Here is a 14,321-nt window from a genome sequence, read left to right on the forward strand (position 1 = left end):
ATGAGGCGGGAAGACCTGTTACCATTTGGATGGGTCCTGTGCAATGCAACTTCACACCACTGGCATTCTGTGCTTGGACTTGCTGTATGAACAGCCTCTGTTACAGGGCCAGTTTTCTACATGGCTTTGAAGTCTCAAGTGCCAAATATATTTTGCAAGTTAATTAATTAGAATAATTTCTTTTTGCTTCCAGAATGTCAACAGTGCTTTCAATGGTATTATAGATAAAAAGCACTAATTATTCCCTGTCCTCCTTCCCAGGCCATCTCCACTTGGCTATATGAAATCTTTAAACTGGCTGAAGGGAGGCTAGTAGTCCAGTGGACTAAAAAATGACTGTATGAGACAGCAGTATGGTCTGGTTTCCCAGAACTAAAGGTCCATACGTGCATGGGATTACTCGCCAACAACCTCTCTAACTCACTATCAGTGACTTGATAAGATCCACCATTTGGTAGAGCTGCCTTTTACCTTTTAATCCTCTTCCCTTCCCAGAAGGCTCCTGCTGGTAGTGCTGTATCCCCGCTCTCCCTGCTCTTGTTCCAGGGGCTGGCAGTGGAGACGCCAGTAGCTGCACCGCGCAGAACCTGAGTTGGCTCCAGCTGCAGGGTTGGGTGCAGGTGCTGTTAGTCTGTGGCACGCTAGTGAATCTGGAGACAGGAACAGCAGAGCACGTGCTTGATCATGCTAACGCAAGGAGAGCAGAAAATTTTTCCCGCTGAGGGAGGCGCATCTAGTGCCAAAATTCAGCTGAGAGTGAGACTTCCTTTTTGCACAGTTTCCTGGAATGTATGATGCAGAGATTGAAAAAGATTGTTCCAGCTCTTTGTATTACATTGAGGATGCAAAGAGCCACAGGTTAGAAAGCACCTGCTGTTCATTTGTCTTCATCATTCACTTGTTGCTTTAATCTTCTGAAAAGGAATCAATAGTTTTTTCTTACCTGGGATCACTGGAAAATTCATGTAACTTTTACTGCAGAGTGAGTCCTCTTCTATATTCACATAGTGTGATTAAAAATGTAAAGTTCGCTGAAGCGTGGGAAGACTCTGTCTGTGTCGGGACTGGAAAGCCGCTCCTTGTCTCATTTCTTCAGCTGCAGCTGCTGGCTCCCTGCCTTTCCTTTTCCTCTCCCCTTCCAAAGGGTGATTCTCACCATTTCCTCTTTGCAGATTTTTTCCCTTGATACGGTGTCTTCATTCCAATGCTAAACTAACTTGTGAATGCCTCTAGGGGAGGAAATAGGTGATGTGAATGCTTTTTATTTATTTTGTTAAAGGTCTCTGGATAACACAATGTGTGGAGAGCGTTCTGTATACACTGGAAGCTGGAGGAGAAAGGAAGGAAAGGGTTTTTGCAGGAGAAAAATTGGCCAAAATCTTCCTTTCAGTTACGATTAATAGGTTTTTCTTTTGGGCTCTGAATGCTGCGTTTGTATTCAAATTAAATTGTTTCCAGGGGGGATTTCCAGGAATAGATGTGGGGAGGGGATAAAAACACTTTCCAGAAAGGATGCTGGAAATGCACGGTACTGAACTGCATGGTGTTTCTGAATCTCATCCCGGTCTTTTCTTCTCTCGTCTGGAGCCTGTGGTGTCTCCTCTGTATTCAGAGCTCAGGGGATGATGACCCTGTTGTCACAGCATTTGAGATGTGCTCAGTGCTCCACAGAAGTGACAGGGTCGGATGGGCAGGTGCTAGAAACCAGTGTCCCTGCTGCAGCCACTGGTGCATCCCAGGGCAGGGCCCTTCTCTTGCAGTGAGGCTGTTGGAGTTCTTGGGCGGGCCATAGTGAGCAAAACCTGTTGCTCCTCTGCAAGGTGCTCTGAGACCAGAGGTGGCCAGGCTCTTCTTTCCTCCCCCCCCCCCCCCCCCCCCCCCGTGATGTTGCACCTGTGGTGTGTTTTCTCCAGCTGGGAACTGATGTTCACTTGGATTTCTGTACAAGAACTGGAAGTAGAGCAGAGGCTTCACCTGTGTTTTGTTTAGCTTGCCTTTTTTCCATTTACCTCACAGGGGCCATTTTCCTTCATGGGAGACATGAAAGCTAGTTGTTGCTGTACCCGTAGTTGAAGAGTATGTTACTTATTGTCCTACAGCCGTTGTGTGTATAGGATGGGATGTGAGAGAGGATTGCACTGCGTGGTCCCTTCTGACCTTTGGAAACAGAAGCCGTAGTATTCCTGTTTTCCGTAGGCTGTGGGAGGCTTGTCTGCATTGCCTGTAGCATCCGTCTCCCTCCTGCCTTTTCCTTGAAAACTTGTATACAAGTGAATTTTGGGTTTCTGTCTGCAGTGGCGAGGAAGCTGTGTCTTCCCTGATGTGCCATCTGTCCTGGTAGTATGCGTTCTGAGAGCGGAGATGGCAAGCTCCTACCTTCCTGTAAAGTGTGAGATGTTGGAGATGCCTACACATGGTACCAAGTTTCCTTGCTGGCTGCTGCGTATTTGTGCCCTTATCCTTGATAACTGATTCAGGCAGACATGTTTATCCTGGACCAGCCTTGTCAGCTGGGAAGGTCCCCATCAAAGATGTGCTGCATCAAACTGCCTCTGTCATCAGGTGGTAAAGAAAGTAATTAAATGACAATACTGGGGGGGGAAAAAGGACTTAAAAGTGTATGCCATGATTTAGGTGACAGCTCACTGCTGGGAGGACTCATGCTTGATGGCCACTGCATGTTGTTAGTTCGTTGCGTTTTCTTTGATTTAAAGCTTCATGCTAGTAATCTAATTAACATTGAATTGGGTTTCCGGTACAATAGCCTGTTTGGTTCAATAAGAACACATTTATACTAAAGGTTAATGAAAAGAATTTTGCTTTCATCGAATTCATTAAAAGTGGTTCTACAATCAAGGCTTACTAATGGAAAAGAAATTAAATATTCATGTCTATAAATTTCTCATGTCATTTCTGATTTTCCTTAATCTCTGCCTCCCTGGATTGGATTGCAAAAGTGTCTGAAAGCTCTAATGAAATACCAGTTTGGCTATTAATTGGAGATTTATCCTGTTTATGTAAAAAGACTTCCACAGATGTATACTTAATGTATCTTGAGCACAGGTTTCTATTACAGGTGGAAAGAAAAAGTGATGAGGTCTTATCCATGAAAGCAATACTAGGAGCCAGTCTCAAGGAGCAGTATTATGTTCTTAAAGCACTTTTAAAGAAATGCAAACAATGTTTTATCTTCTGTTCTGACAGCTTTATTTGTGCTATTGAAATAGCTTTGAACGAACCAGAAGTGCAGCAAAGTTTGCATCAGAAAGGTATTAGCCAGACATGAAGATAAAACCTGAATAATGCGCATCAAAGGTGCTTAAGGATTCAAGACCTTTTTATAACATAGCGTCCAGATGTATGTGCTACAAATATACCTGAGTACTTTGAGTAAATATTGGATTGTGGTTTCTGTGATCTCTTAACCAGTAGCTCTCAAGGAAGTCCTGGATACCCTTTGAGCTGACGCTTTGCCGTTGCTTTATGTGTGAGCAGAACATGCTTCTGCAGTTCTTGCTTTGTGTGTAGGTTCCTGGTATCCCGATTTAGGGAGATGCGGAAGCTCTGTTTGGGAATGCTTTGCAGCTGCATGTTGATGTTGTTGCTGATGTGGAAATGGAAATACACGGTGACAAGACATTTAAGTTACTCTGAAGGTATTGCACGTTCCCAAGAATGGTTTCCTTGGAAAGGAAGAAACAAAGAAAAATGCTCTTGTAAACATGTTCAAAATTATCAGTGTCTTGCCTCAATCTAAGTAGTGCATATGACTTGATGTTCTTCAAGGTCTTTTCCAACCTAAATGATTCTATGATATATACCCGGCTCCTGTCTGGATCTTTGCATCATGTTTCGTTGCAACTTGAACTTCCAGTACATTTTGGTCTCTGCTAGTACTGGATGTTTAAATTGTACTCATTGGCAAGAACCGATGGGAAAGGAAGCAAGTTATTTGTATGCTGTGTGAGCCAAGCAAACAGAAATGGAGGTCTCGAGAATGAGCATTTGGTTATAAGTAGATAAGTAGTTGGCCAAGTCCAAGGGGAAAGCTTTGCCTTAATAGTAATTACCATCCCTGGTTTCCAGAACAGTTCAGAGGCCTTGCAGAGGTTGAGAAAGTCATCACACCATGGGGATAAGCGACTGGGTGGCAGTCATAAACCAAACTGTGATGTTGGATTTTTCTGATTATAGCCAGCATGACCGAAGAAGCCAGAGTGTGATCATGTAGCCCAGCGTCCACCAGCACAAGGTCACAGGCAGAATTGTTATTTGTGACTTCTACCAATTAAGTAATTGGCATTTCTTCTTCTTCCCTTTGGCTTTTCAGGCATACTTCCGACAGGGTGTGGCCCTTCAGTATCTTGGACGTCATGCAGATGCACTGGCAGCATTTGCGTCAGGACTGGCTCAAGATCCCAAGAGTCTTCAGCTTCTGGTTGGCATGGTCGAGGCCGCCATGAAATCTCCCATGCGAGGTAAGCGCCAGCAGATTTTCTGAAGGATGGTGATCTGCTGCTGAGGTACTTAGAGACGGTAGTTTCAGTCCATGGGTGACTCTGCCAGCATCTGAGGGGGGAGAATCTGGAGGCCTGAAGGGAAAGATTTCAGGCTTTGACTTCTCTACTGAGTCAGCAGGTGCTGACAAAGGAGCCCGAAGTAGGAGGAGGTAAAAAAAAAATATTCTTCTGATTCAGTGGGACAGCGAGATGGTGATACCCAGCTCTAGAGGCACTGGAGATGAATCAGATTGGTGTTGTGCAGAAGTTCCAATTAAGTCCTTGCTCATTTGTCTTTTGTCCAGTGTCAGTGTAGATAGAGAGGTGTGCACTACTGTGGCCCTGGCTTTCTTATTACTTGGAACAACTTCCCACAATGCTCTGGTGCTTGGCCATTGGGAACAGGGAGTCTGAAATGCTCTGAGCCAGTGTTTGCCCAGAAGAGCACGTCAGCAGCTTTTTCCATGGTACTAATGTCTCTCAAAACACAGCATTCCAGAAGGCAAAAGGCTGCTCTGCTAGTTCACTTATAATCAGGAAGAGTGTTGAAATCACATGGACCTTGAAGCTGTATTAACTGTACAGCATTTTGCCTCTCTTTCATAATGTCCCCATTTCCAGGATTTTCCTCTCTAGAGGAAGGAGGTAGTCTCCTCTTTGCTCTGTTTCTCTGTTGCTCTGTTTTTCTTGCAAGCTTTGTGTTGCGATGTCCTAGTGGTATTTCCTGGAGGGAACATGGCAGTTCTCATCCTCAGCAGGTGCTGCTGGGGACCCCAGGGATTAGGGGCCAAGAAGCGCTGAAATGAAAAAACATCCCTGTTGGCGTTTCCTTTTTTACAGTGTTTTTCTCTGTCCTCTAAAATGAATTCACCTGGAAGTTTCTGTCCTATATAGCAGTTACCTTGTGAGGCTAATTTCATTTGGTACCCAAAGGTGCTGTGGCTGCTGCTTAGAATGCAGGTGATGTGGTATTTCTATGTAAGCACCCCCAAATCTGGCTGGATGATCTCACTGTCTCACTGCTGTATATTTACAGTGCTGCTCCGTACTGTACTTCTCAGCGTTGCTGCTCTCCAGTTGTTATCTTTCCACTCACTGGTTTGACAGATTTTAGAGTAGCCTTGCTTATAAAGTACTAGTTTTACTTTGAGAGTGTATATATACTGTACTACTGTAATGAATATTCAGGGTCTCTCTCCCACTGTGGTAGGCACTCTGCAAGCACTTAAGTAGTTGTTATGTGTTGTTCTGGTCCCCTTTCCAAGAACTCCTTTTCTAGGAGGGACATAGAAGCTCTCTCCAGGTATTGTCTATGGTGTAAAGCCAGTCCTTTGTAACTTGATTCCACCGGGATAATAGATTGTTTGAAGCCATGGATAGACTGATGTGAGTGGTAGCTTCCAGGATACTTGCATTCAGAGAAAGAAGAGGAGCAACCGAAAGGGTAGAAGGGCTCTATGTGTCAGTGGCGTGCTAAAGATAATTACGTGCAGACACTGAGGGATTCAGGGAGTGTGGGTCCACAGTATGTAGAGATGAAGGTGAAACTCCCCCAGTAACTGAATCTGCTGCATCTTTCACCTGGTTGTGGCTATGTCTCTTCCCTTACCATTTGCTGTTGTACAAGAGCAGTAGTGAACTCCATGCCTGCCCTTCTGTCACCATGCTGGTTCTCCCTTTCCTAGTGGACTTTACGGTTACCAGGAGCACTTCTCTTGTGTTTTCCTTTTTCTTCCTTTCTCCTTGTCTGTACCCCTCTCTCTCCCTGTGTTTGCCTGGATTACCTGGCTTAGATCGTAAGTAAGCTCCTTAAGACAGGAACTGAGTTCGTATCTGCTCTTGCAGTGATAAGCATGGTGGCATGTTACAGCAACTCTTTCTGTCCTCTTATATCTGCATTTAATCCCCAGATCTAATTGTGTGTCAGTAACTGGCATCACGTTCACACTGTTTGCATCTTTAGGGAAGCGTTAAAATCCTCTTTTGTTGTTGCTTATATACTTGGTGATTGTAGAGAGGCAGAAATGATGAAAACAGGGAGCAAGTGGCTTTCTGAGGTGGTTGTAGTAGTGTTGATTCAGGTTGAGAGCATGTAATCAAGAAATGCCACTGGTCAGCAAATTCTGGAGTCCTGTTATATTGATGTCCGCATTGAAACATGCAGCCAAGATGTTTTATCATCTGAATGATGGAAACAATCAGACAATAAGTAGATTGGCAGGTTCAGTGCTGTCGTTCTGGAGGAGTACCTTCTCCTGCAGAAGGAGCAGCTGCTTTCTGTGGTTTTTGTCACCTCTCTTGGCACACATTGTGTGCCGTGGTATCTGGCCAGGCACAGATTTTGCAGGCGTTCAGCTAAAAGTTTGTGCTGAAGGAGCAGAAACTGCAGTGCTCTTATACACTGCTGGTGGCCCATTTCCAGTTTCCTACAAAACTCTACAAGTGTTTTCTGTATTCCTTCTGCCATTAGGCCGGTCTTCAGAGCTCAGTATGAGACTGCTCTGCATGCTTGTGCTGTCTTCCTGAAGTGCTTTCTGCAAGGAAAACATCAGCTTGCTAGTTGATCTGTCTTGATGTACTAGATATTAGATGATGCATTTGCGCCCTGAGTTCCCATAATAAATCTTGGTTTGATTTGGGCAATCTGGCCCTTAACTCGCATGTCATTTGGTTACCAAAAAATGAAGATGAGTTCTAGATACAAATAACTTGGTTTGTTGAGTAACTCTGCCTTCGTTTTTGTATTTCAGAGTCCCTGGAGCCCACCTATCAACAACTGCAGAAGATGAAGTTGGACAAAAGCCCCTTTGTTGTGGTGTCTGTGATTGGCCAGGAACTTCTGACTGCGGGCCACCATGGGGCTTCTGTGGTGGTGCTAGAAGCTGCCCTGAAGATCGGCACTTGCAGCCTAAAGCTGCGGGGATCAGTGTTCTCTGCACTGAGCAGTGCATACTGGTCCCTTGGGAATACGGAGAAAAGCACTGGATACATGCAGCAGGACTTGGACGTAGCCAAGACTTTAGGTAAGAGTTCTCATTTCACTTGCTTGAGTGCTGGATTGGTACAGATGGAACAAATTAATAGCTGTGTTAATGGTCAGCATCTCTCTGTAATGCTCAGGTTTCTGTGGGATTTCATAAGCTGCTAAATCAAATCTGAAGTTTCTGAAATGTGTAAGCTGTAGGCTTGTGCAGCCCTGTTACTGATGTATGTGAGGGGGCAGATGATCAATGAATGTGCTAAGGTTTTGCAGGGTCCTCTAATTTTCTCGTGTTATGTATGTGGGAACTGGTCTTAACCCCTGTGTAGACTTGGCCTCAAAACCTTAAATGAGTCTTAAATGAAGCAATCTGTTTTTCCAAGAATTAGATGGAATAAGGTACTCAGTGTGAGCTTCTGAGGCAGTTGCCAGGGAAGGAACAAATCAGGAGTGAGACAATGGATGAACAAGAGGGTTTAAAAAATAAACAAATTGGAAAATCCCTCTCGTGTACGGTATATCCTGAGATCTTGCAAGCTTTCAGGGTGCTGTAGGAGAGGAGACAGTCTGTGAGACAGAAAGGCATAACCTTGCAGAGGTAGAGACGATAATGACTGAGGGCTCTAGCTAGGAGAGCTCGCTGAAAGTATAGGGACTACTGTCTTGAAGACAATAGTAGATGTGCTTTGTGTCTGAGCTGAGCTGTGCTGCAGAATTGCTTTCTGGGAAAGCTGGCATGCTCTTTACTTGTTTTAAGCCTGAGCCATTGACTTACTTTCACAAATAAATTGCTAATGTCAAGCAAGGAATAAACATGGAAGAATGGGAAATTGCCAAGTGTTAGGCTGAAGAACAAATTAAAACAATTCTAAAAATAAGGTTGATGGCTATTGTAGAAGTTTCTGAAAGCCAGCAAAGAGGAGAGTTTTGGCTGTGTATTAAACATAAGGATGAGTTTGTTCTGATGCTGGTTCTCACACTGGAGCATCACTTGTACAGCGAGTTCCAGTCTTTCTGCTGGACGCTTCCAGCAACACCTTTGTTAGCTAACCTTTGTTTTGTTTGCATGTGATTCAGGTGACCAGACGGGAGAATGCCGAGCTCATGGAAATCTGGGCTCCGCATTCTTCTCCAAAGGAAATTACCGGGAGGCCCTTACTAACCACAGACATCAGCTGGTGCTCGCCATGAAACTCAAGGACAGAGAGGTAGGAAGCTTATTAAATAGACCGGACTGGGAGTCAGCACTGCATAGTTTTCTAGAGAGATACAAACATGTCAAGAAGTCTTGTCTGTCTGCCCTGTTATTCTGAGAATTTGGAAGCTATGTGATTTCTCTTCCCAGCTGTTCACTTGCCTTTTGTTAAGGAAATCGTTTGTACCAGTAGATACAGTATGTGAGTGAGGGTGGCAGGATGCTTGGTTTGTCCTTTTGCCTCCCCTTGCCTCTAGTCTCCATGTGGCTCTGAGTAAGTCATTCTGCCTCCCTCTCCCTTCCCGTCCATTTTGCCCACAGTGCATAGGCTCTAGGGTGTGAGGGTAGAAGCTATTGCTGAGTAGGTGTCAATACAACATCTCTGCAGTTGAGCCCTTGCTGTCATCAGCTCTTGTTTTCTCTGTGATGCAGATGCTACTGATTCGAACTCTGTTAGGGTGCATCCTATGTTGTGCCTTTTCCAGACAAGTGATGAGCTCCCTGTCCCAAATGTTCACGTAAAATATTCTTTGTTTAAAAAATAGTGAAAAGAAAAAGAATCCTTGCAAACCTGAAAGTACAATGTTGTGTAAAGTGCAGGGGTTGCTTGGACTGGATCTGATCTGCCTTGACCGTTTACTATTCAGCTTTCGAGGTGTTATGCTGGGCTCCCTGCCAGGCCAGGGAAGCATGCTACGTGGACTGAAGAGTCTGTCCCAGGAGATTTCTAGTGAAAGTTCACTGTAAGGACAGAATCATAATTTTAGTGCAGGTTACAGGTACAAAAGCCATTCCCACCTCCCTGCAGTGGATTCCCCTCTACTGTGAATGGGAAAACAGAGGGCTTGTGGGTTGTGTGGCAGGTGAAGGGAGTGGCTAGAGGCAGCAGGGCAGGTGTGAATTCATGTAAATGCATGTAGCTTTGGGGAGATCTAAAACTGGGAGAGATCCATTTCCCACTGATAAGTCATTGAAAAGATCCATTTGAATTAGCTAAGTGCTTAGTGAAGTGTTATTTTATAATTTAAATATCAAGTAAGCCTTGGAGAGATGTGTCTTTCAGTAGGTTGTAGAAGGACTGTGACTGGGGGAGGGACCTGCTAGACATCTTCATGATTACTTTACCAGCTGGAAAACCTCCTGGTTTCCTTGTTTCTGTTCATGCAGAGCAAAAAAGCTGTTACTCATCATTGTCTTTATAAAAGTTTTCTTGATTAGGGGTCCCCGTTCCTGCTAAGAGTCTAATCTACGTAGCTGCTCCTCCTCCATGGTATCTCTCTAAGCAGCAGATCCCCCCGTTGCGGGGAGGGGGCTGAAGGAAATGGCAGGAAACTCGCTGTGCTGGCGCATGGCGTGAGCGCAGCAGCCCCTGCGCCCCAGAGCCCCTGGGCTGGCCCAGGGAGGCAAGTGCTGGTGCATTTCACTGACTTCAGGCCGCTGATCTAAACAGATCCCAACGGTCGATCTGGGAGGAATCCAGGGAATGAAGGCTAATCGTGATAGTTCTTAGTTTATGACACATCTGGGCACATAATTAACAGTTATTGACAACAAATGACTACTTGGTTTAGCAAGAAAGCTGAGCTTCTTGGATTTCCTGTAGGATGTAACCACAGGAAATTAATTTGGCGCTTTCTGATGACATCATCTTGACCACAGAGCTTCCTCTGAACAAAAAGCTGTTTTTCTTGGCCTCCTTTGCAGACATTTTTATAATGCAAATGTTATAAAGTTGCAGTAGTGCTGATGTGAATTCCACCAGAAGGGAATTTGGTGTGCGACTGTAATGAGGTAATTGTTCTACCTCCAGCTGTACAGAGAATTGGCTTAGAAGCTAAAAAGTGCTCCCGTTGTATGGGAGACTGCTACCCTCAGAGGGAGCACTGGGTCCTGAGGCTGCTGAAGCAAATGGGTGTACAGGGGCTTCTGCTGGATTGCGTCACCCATAAACCCAGGAGGGCCTGGCTGGAGCATTCAGGTCTGTCCTCCCCCCCTCAAGCCTTGAGAAGGGAAACTTTGTCAGCTGAACGGGGAATCGTATGAGCTGCTCAGATGGACTGAAGATTTTAAACATTTTTCTCTCCCTGGCCCAGGGAGTCCATGCAACTCCTGTTGCAAGCACCGTATCATACATCCGTATGTCCAAATAGGTCATCCGCTCTTTGCAGTCACAATGTGGGGAAAAGTTCAGTCTGTTTTGTGATACTTGTTCCCAGAGAGAGAATGGAGCCGAAGTAGCTGGGATTTGGCATACCTCTAGCATGTCCAAGAGAGACCTTGGGGTATTGAACGTACATGTGGTTTTGGTCTATGCAGACAAGTAAGACTGGTTCTTGGCAAGATGCTGTAGTGGGCACCATGAAGTAGCCATCTCCAGTGTCATTTCAATGCTTTCCATCACAATTAAGTGATGCGTTGGATTTTTTGACCAGCTGCAGGGGCTGGTCACGAAATCCAGATGAGCTAATTTCTGTGAGATTGTTTCTGAAAGAATTAGCAGACTTAAAAGTACAATTGATTCAGGAAACTAGAAACCATAAGGGACTCGGTCTTTCTTTCCATGCATTCTTTGGTTCCTGTGGAGCTTTGCAGATGGTCACTGTGGTTGGTAGGATACCATCCTAAAAAGGATGACCACAGAAGGGAGGGGCAGTATAGGAGAGGAAGGTAGGCAGGACCATCTAGAAGGGCGGTTGCCTCTCTTCTGACGGAGGTGAGTGCAGGAGTTCAGCTCTGAGATTGTTTAGATGCAGTTAAAGAGGAAATAGCAGTGCAGCTTGGTAGCCTGTCATTTCTCTGCAAAGTTGAGGCAGAGCAGATTTCAGCGTGGGCTGTCTTGGCCTGCTGCAGACCCTGGGAATGTACTCAAGTTGAGAGTCCCAATGAAGTCTATGCTACTGCTCTTACAACGGTGTCTCCTGTACTGGCTGAAGTGAAGCTGATGTGGATATACCTATCCATGTTTCAGCTGCCACACTGATGGCAGTGTGGGTGTCCTGAACTGTGTCTTTACAGCCCCTAGGGAGACAGTTTGACTGTACCTTCCTAAGTGAGTGGGATGCTGTACAGCTCATTTGAACACGGAGCGACCACAAGGACTGGTGGCTGGTGGGACCGTAGCTCTGTGCGTGTGTGCGCGTTAGGGAGCTCGTCTTCGGGCAGCTCCATTAGCACTAGCTCTGACTAAGACCCACTTCATTTGTGCACAGAGGTGGAGATAAAACACTCTTAGACTGGTGGGGCCCCTAGATACAGGCTTGTCTTTTCCTTTCTTCTTCAGAGCCAGCTGCAGGCTGTTAGAGTTTAACCACTTCTGTCCTGAAATAATGGCATGCTGTCCAGCACGGGGCTTGGTGCTTCTGAACACGGATGAGAGGATCTGCTCTCTAAGCCGACTTGGCTACGGTGGAGTGAAATGTTGACTTTGTTTCCTTGCTGCTTGAAGATATACAGATAAAGAGTTACAGCCCTGTCCTACACTAGCAGTAGCCTCATGTTCTTGTGACTTATTCCATACTTTCTGTTACGAAAATGTCGATGCACGTTGTCTTTTGTTAATGTGCTGAGGAAAATACGTACTGGTAGCTTGGGCTGCTGGTCATTTTTCCAGTTTTTACATAATGCCCATGAAAGGTCTGGGAGTTTTACCAAGAGAGGTTCCCTAAAGCAGCAGCCAAGGTACTCGTGATGTGCAGAAGGAAGAGGGACAGATTGTGTTAAGAGGGAAGACTGGGGTTATGTTACTTTAGCTCATTGTCTTTTGCCCGTCACAGAAGCTGGCTCTGATGAGCATCAGAAGCTTGCAGTCTGTGAGCTTTTCCTCAGAGAGGACTAAGGCCTGCATTTAGGCTACTATGACTATAGCTGTGACAATGTGGCTAAGTACTAATGACTGAATGTATCTCCACTCAAAACGGGAAATAAATCAAACTGATGCTTTGTAGAGAGACATGTTGGGGCAGAAGATCAGATTCAGTAATTACTTAAAGTCCCAATAGAAGATAAACTCTAGTGAATTCCTGTGTCTTCATATAAAAGACTCTGTATGTGTGAGTAGGATGGAGCAGGGTTGCAAGGCAAGGTTTCACTTAAAGGATCAAGTTAACCTTTAGCATAACTTGCTGAGTTGAACTTGACACTGAACTTAAAACCTGTGTCCTTTGATCACCTCCCAGGAAAAACAGGTGGTGAATTTAATCTCCTAGACTGCCTGTTACCTGATCAATGCAAGACATTACTACATCTTAGGAGTAGTACTACAAGGTCATTCATCTTTCAAGAACCTAAGGATGCCAGAGAAGCCATGCCCTTCAAATCATAAATTGCAGAACTTCCAAGTTCCTTTTCAGATTCGGTGGCCTGGTTCCTTAATGGTAGGCTTCAAGGTGTGATGGCTAAGTACTCAGTCTGACCCTGTCTTTGCTGCAAGAAACCAGCCAGGTGATATTGAGGACAGAGCCAGGTGTTGGCTCTCATGCCAAGTTTTGGCTCATATGGGTCTGTCTGTGCCACTGCAAAGGCAGAAGGAAGACCAGGAGTTCGCTGCCTACCGGCAAAAGCAGTTTGTGTCTTGCCTCTGTTGGTGTTTATAAGATAGCTAGTGCATTTTAGTTGTTTTGCAGTACAAATCTATCCATTTTTACTAACGGAGATGCAGAATGTTATGTCTGTACAATATTTCTGAACCAATTACTTCGTTTTTGACACCAGGTAACCTGATCTTCTGAAAGCCATCAGGTAACCCATGTAGTATGTGTTGATGCCACATCACGAGCTGTGATTTAGGTGAGGGTAATGCAACTGATGAGCTATGCCAGGATCAGAGGACAGGCTGGAATCAAAAAGCAAATGTGAAAGCTTTTGACACTTGTAACTCTAGTCTCCATGTCCCTGTTCCACTTCGTCTCTAGCTGCTCTGCAGGCGTGCACAACTGTCTTGCGTTACGAATTCTGTAAGGCCAGAGTGCCAAGGTAGAGCTAATGGTGGGTGATCTCTCAGGATGGGTTGGAGTGGCCCTTTTTGATGACCATTTGGAAGGACCTGTGTTCTTTCCAAAGCATTTCATTTGGAAAAATACTACTTGAGAGAGTGTTTTGAAGCTGTGAGGACTGACAAGCAGAACTGGAAAGGGAAAGGAAAGCTGTGGAGCCCCTCCTCGGGTTCAGTGTCCAAACCTTCACATAGGCTATGCTTGAATCCTGTCTTGTAGAGGCCACCGATACCGCAGGGACTCCGCAATGTAATAGCTCCCCTCTCTCCTGGGCCGTCAGACGCCTTCTATTACAGCCCCACGTTCAAAAATAGCAGGGCAGTAAGGCAAAATCATAAACTAACCATAATAAAATTAATGCTTGTGTGAAAGTGCATTGCCAGCACTGAGCTTTTGGGAAGGGTGATGTTGCCAGAAAGCCACTGGGTGCTGGCAGCTCCTGTGTGTTGGCTGGCCGGCACATTTGGAGCTGAACTGGGCCTGTCGTTAAAGATGCAGCATCCCTCTTCACTAGGCGGGAATGAACAGAAGGCTTTTGGTGAGGAAGAGGATTGTTTGAGCCTCTGAACTCTCCCTGGGGCTGGGATGAAGATGCAGCTGAATGACTTGAGTCTGTTTCCTGCTGCCCCTTTTCTCAGGGAGCGTGACTGTGGGTA

The 14,321-nt window shown here is 45.3% G+C and overlaps 1 protein-coding gene across 1 annotated transcript in view; it reads left to right on the forward strand.

The window, feature by feature from the left end:
- Positions 1–14,321, forward strand: part of TTC28 (tetratricopeptide repeat domain 28) — a 131,287-nt gene that overhangs the window by 46,345 nt on the left and 70,621 nt on the right. The window contains exons 2-4 of the mRNA XM_087754629.1: positions 4,331–4,478; positions 7,250–7,522; positions 8,557–8,687. Coding sequence (XP_087610755.1) covers positions 4,331–4,478; positions 7,250–7,522; positions 8,557–8,687 — 552 coding nt within the window. The remainder of the gene's footprint in view (positions 1–4,330; positions 4,479–7,249; positions 7,523–8,556; positions 8,688–14,321) is intronic.

This window comes from Nipponia nippon, unplaced genomic scaffold, assembly GCF_047370975.1.
Source record: "Nipponia nippon isolate SJK-2023a ecotype South Korea unplaced genomic scaffold, ASM4737097v1 scaffold_18, whole genome shotgun sequence".
Lineage (NCBI taxonomy): Eukaryota > Metazoa > Chordata > Aves > Pelecaniformes > Threskiornithidae > Nipponia > Nipponia nippon.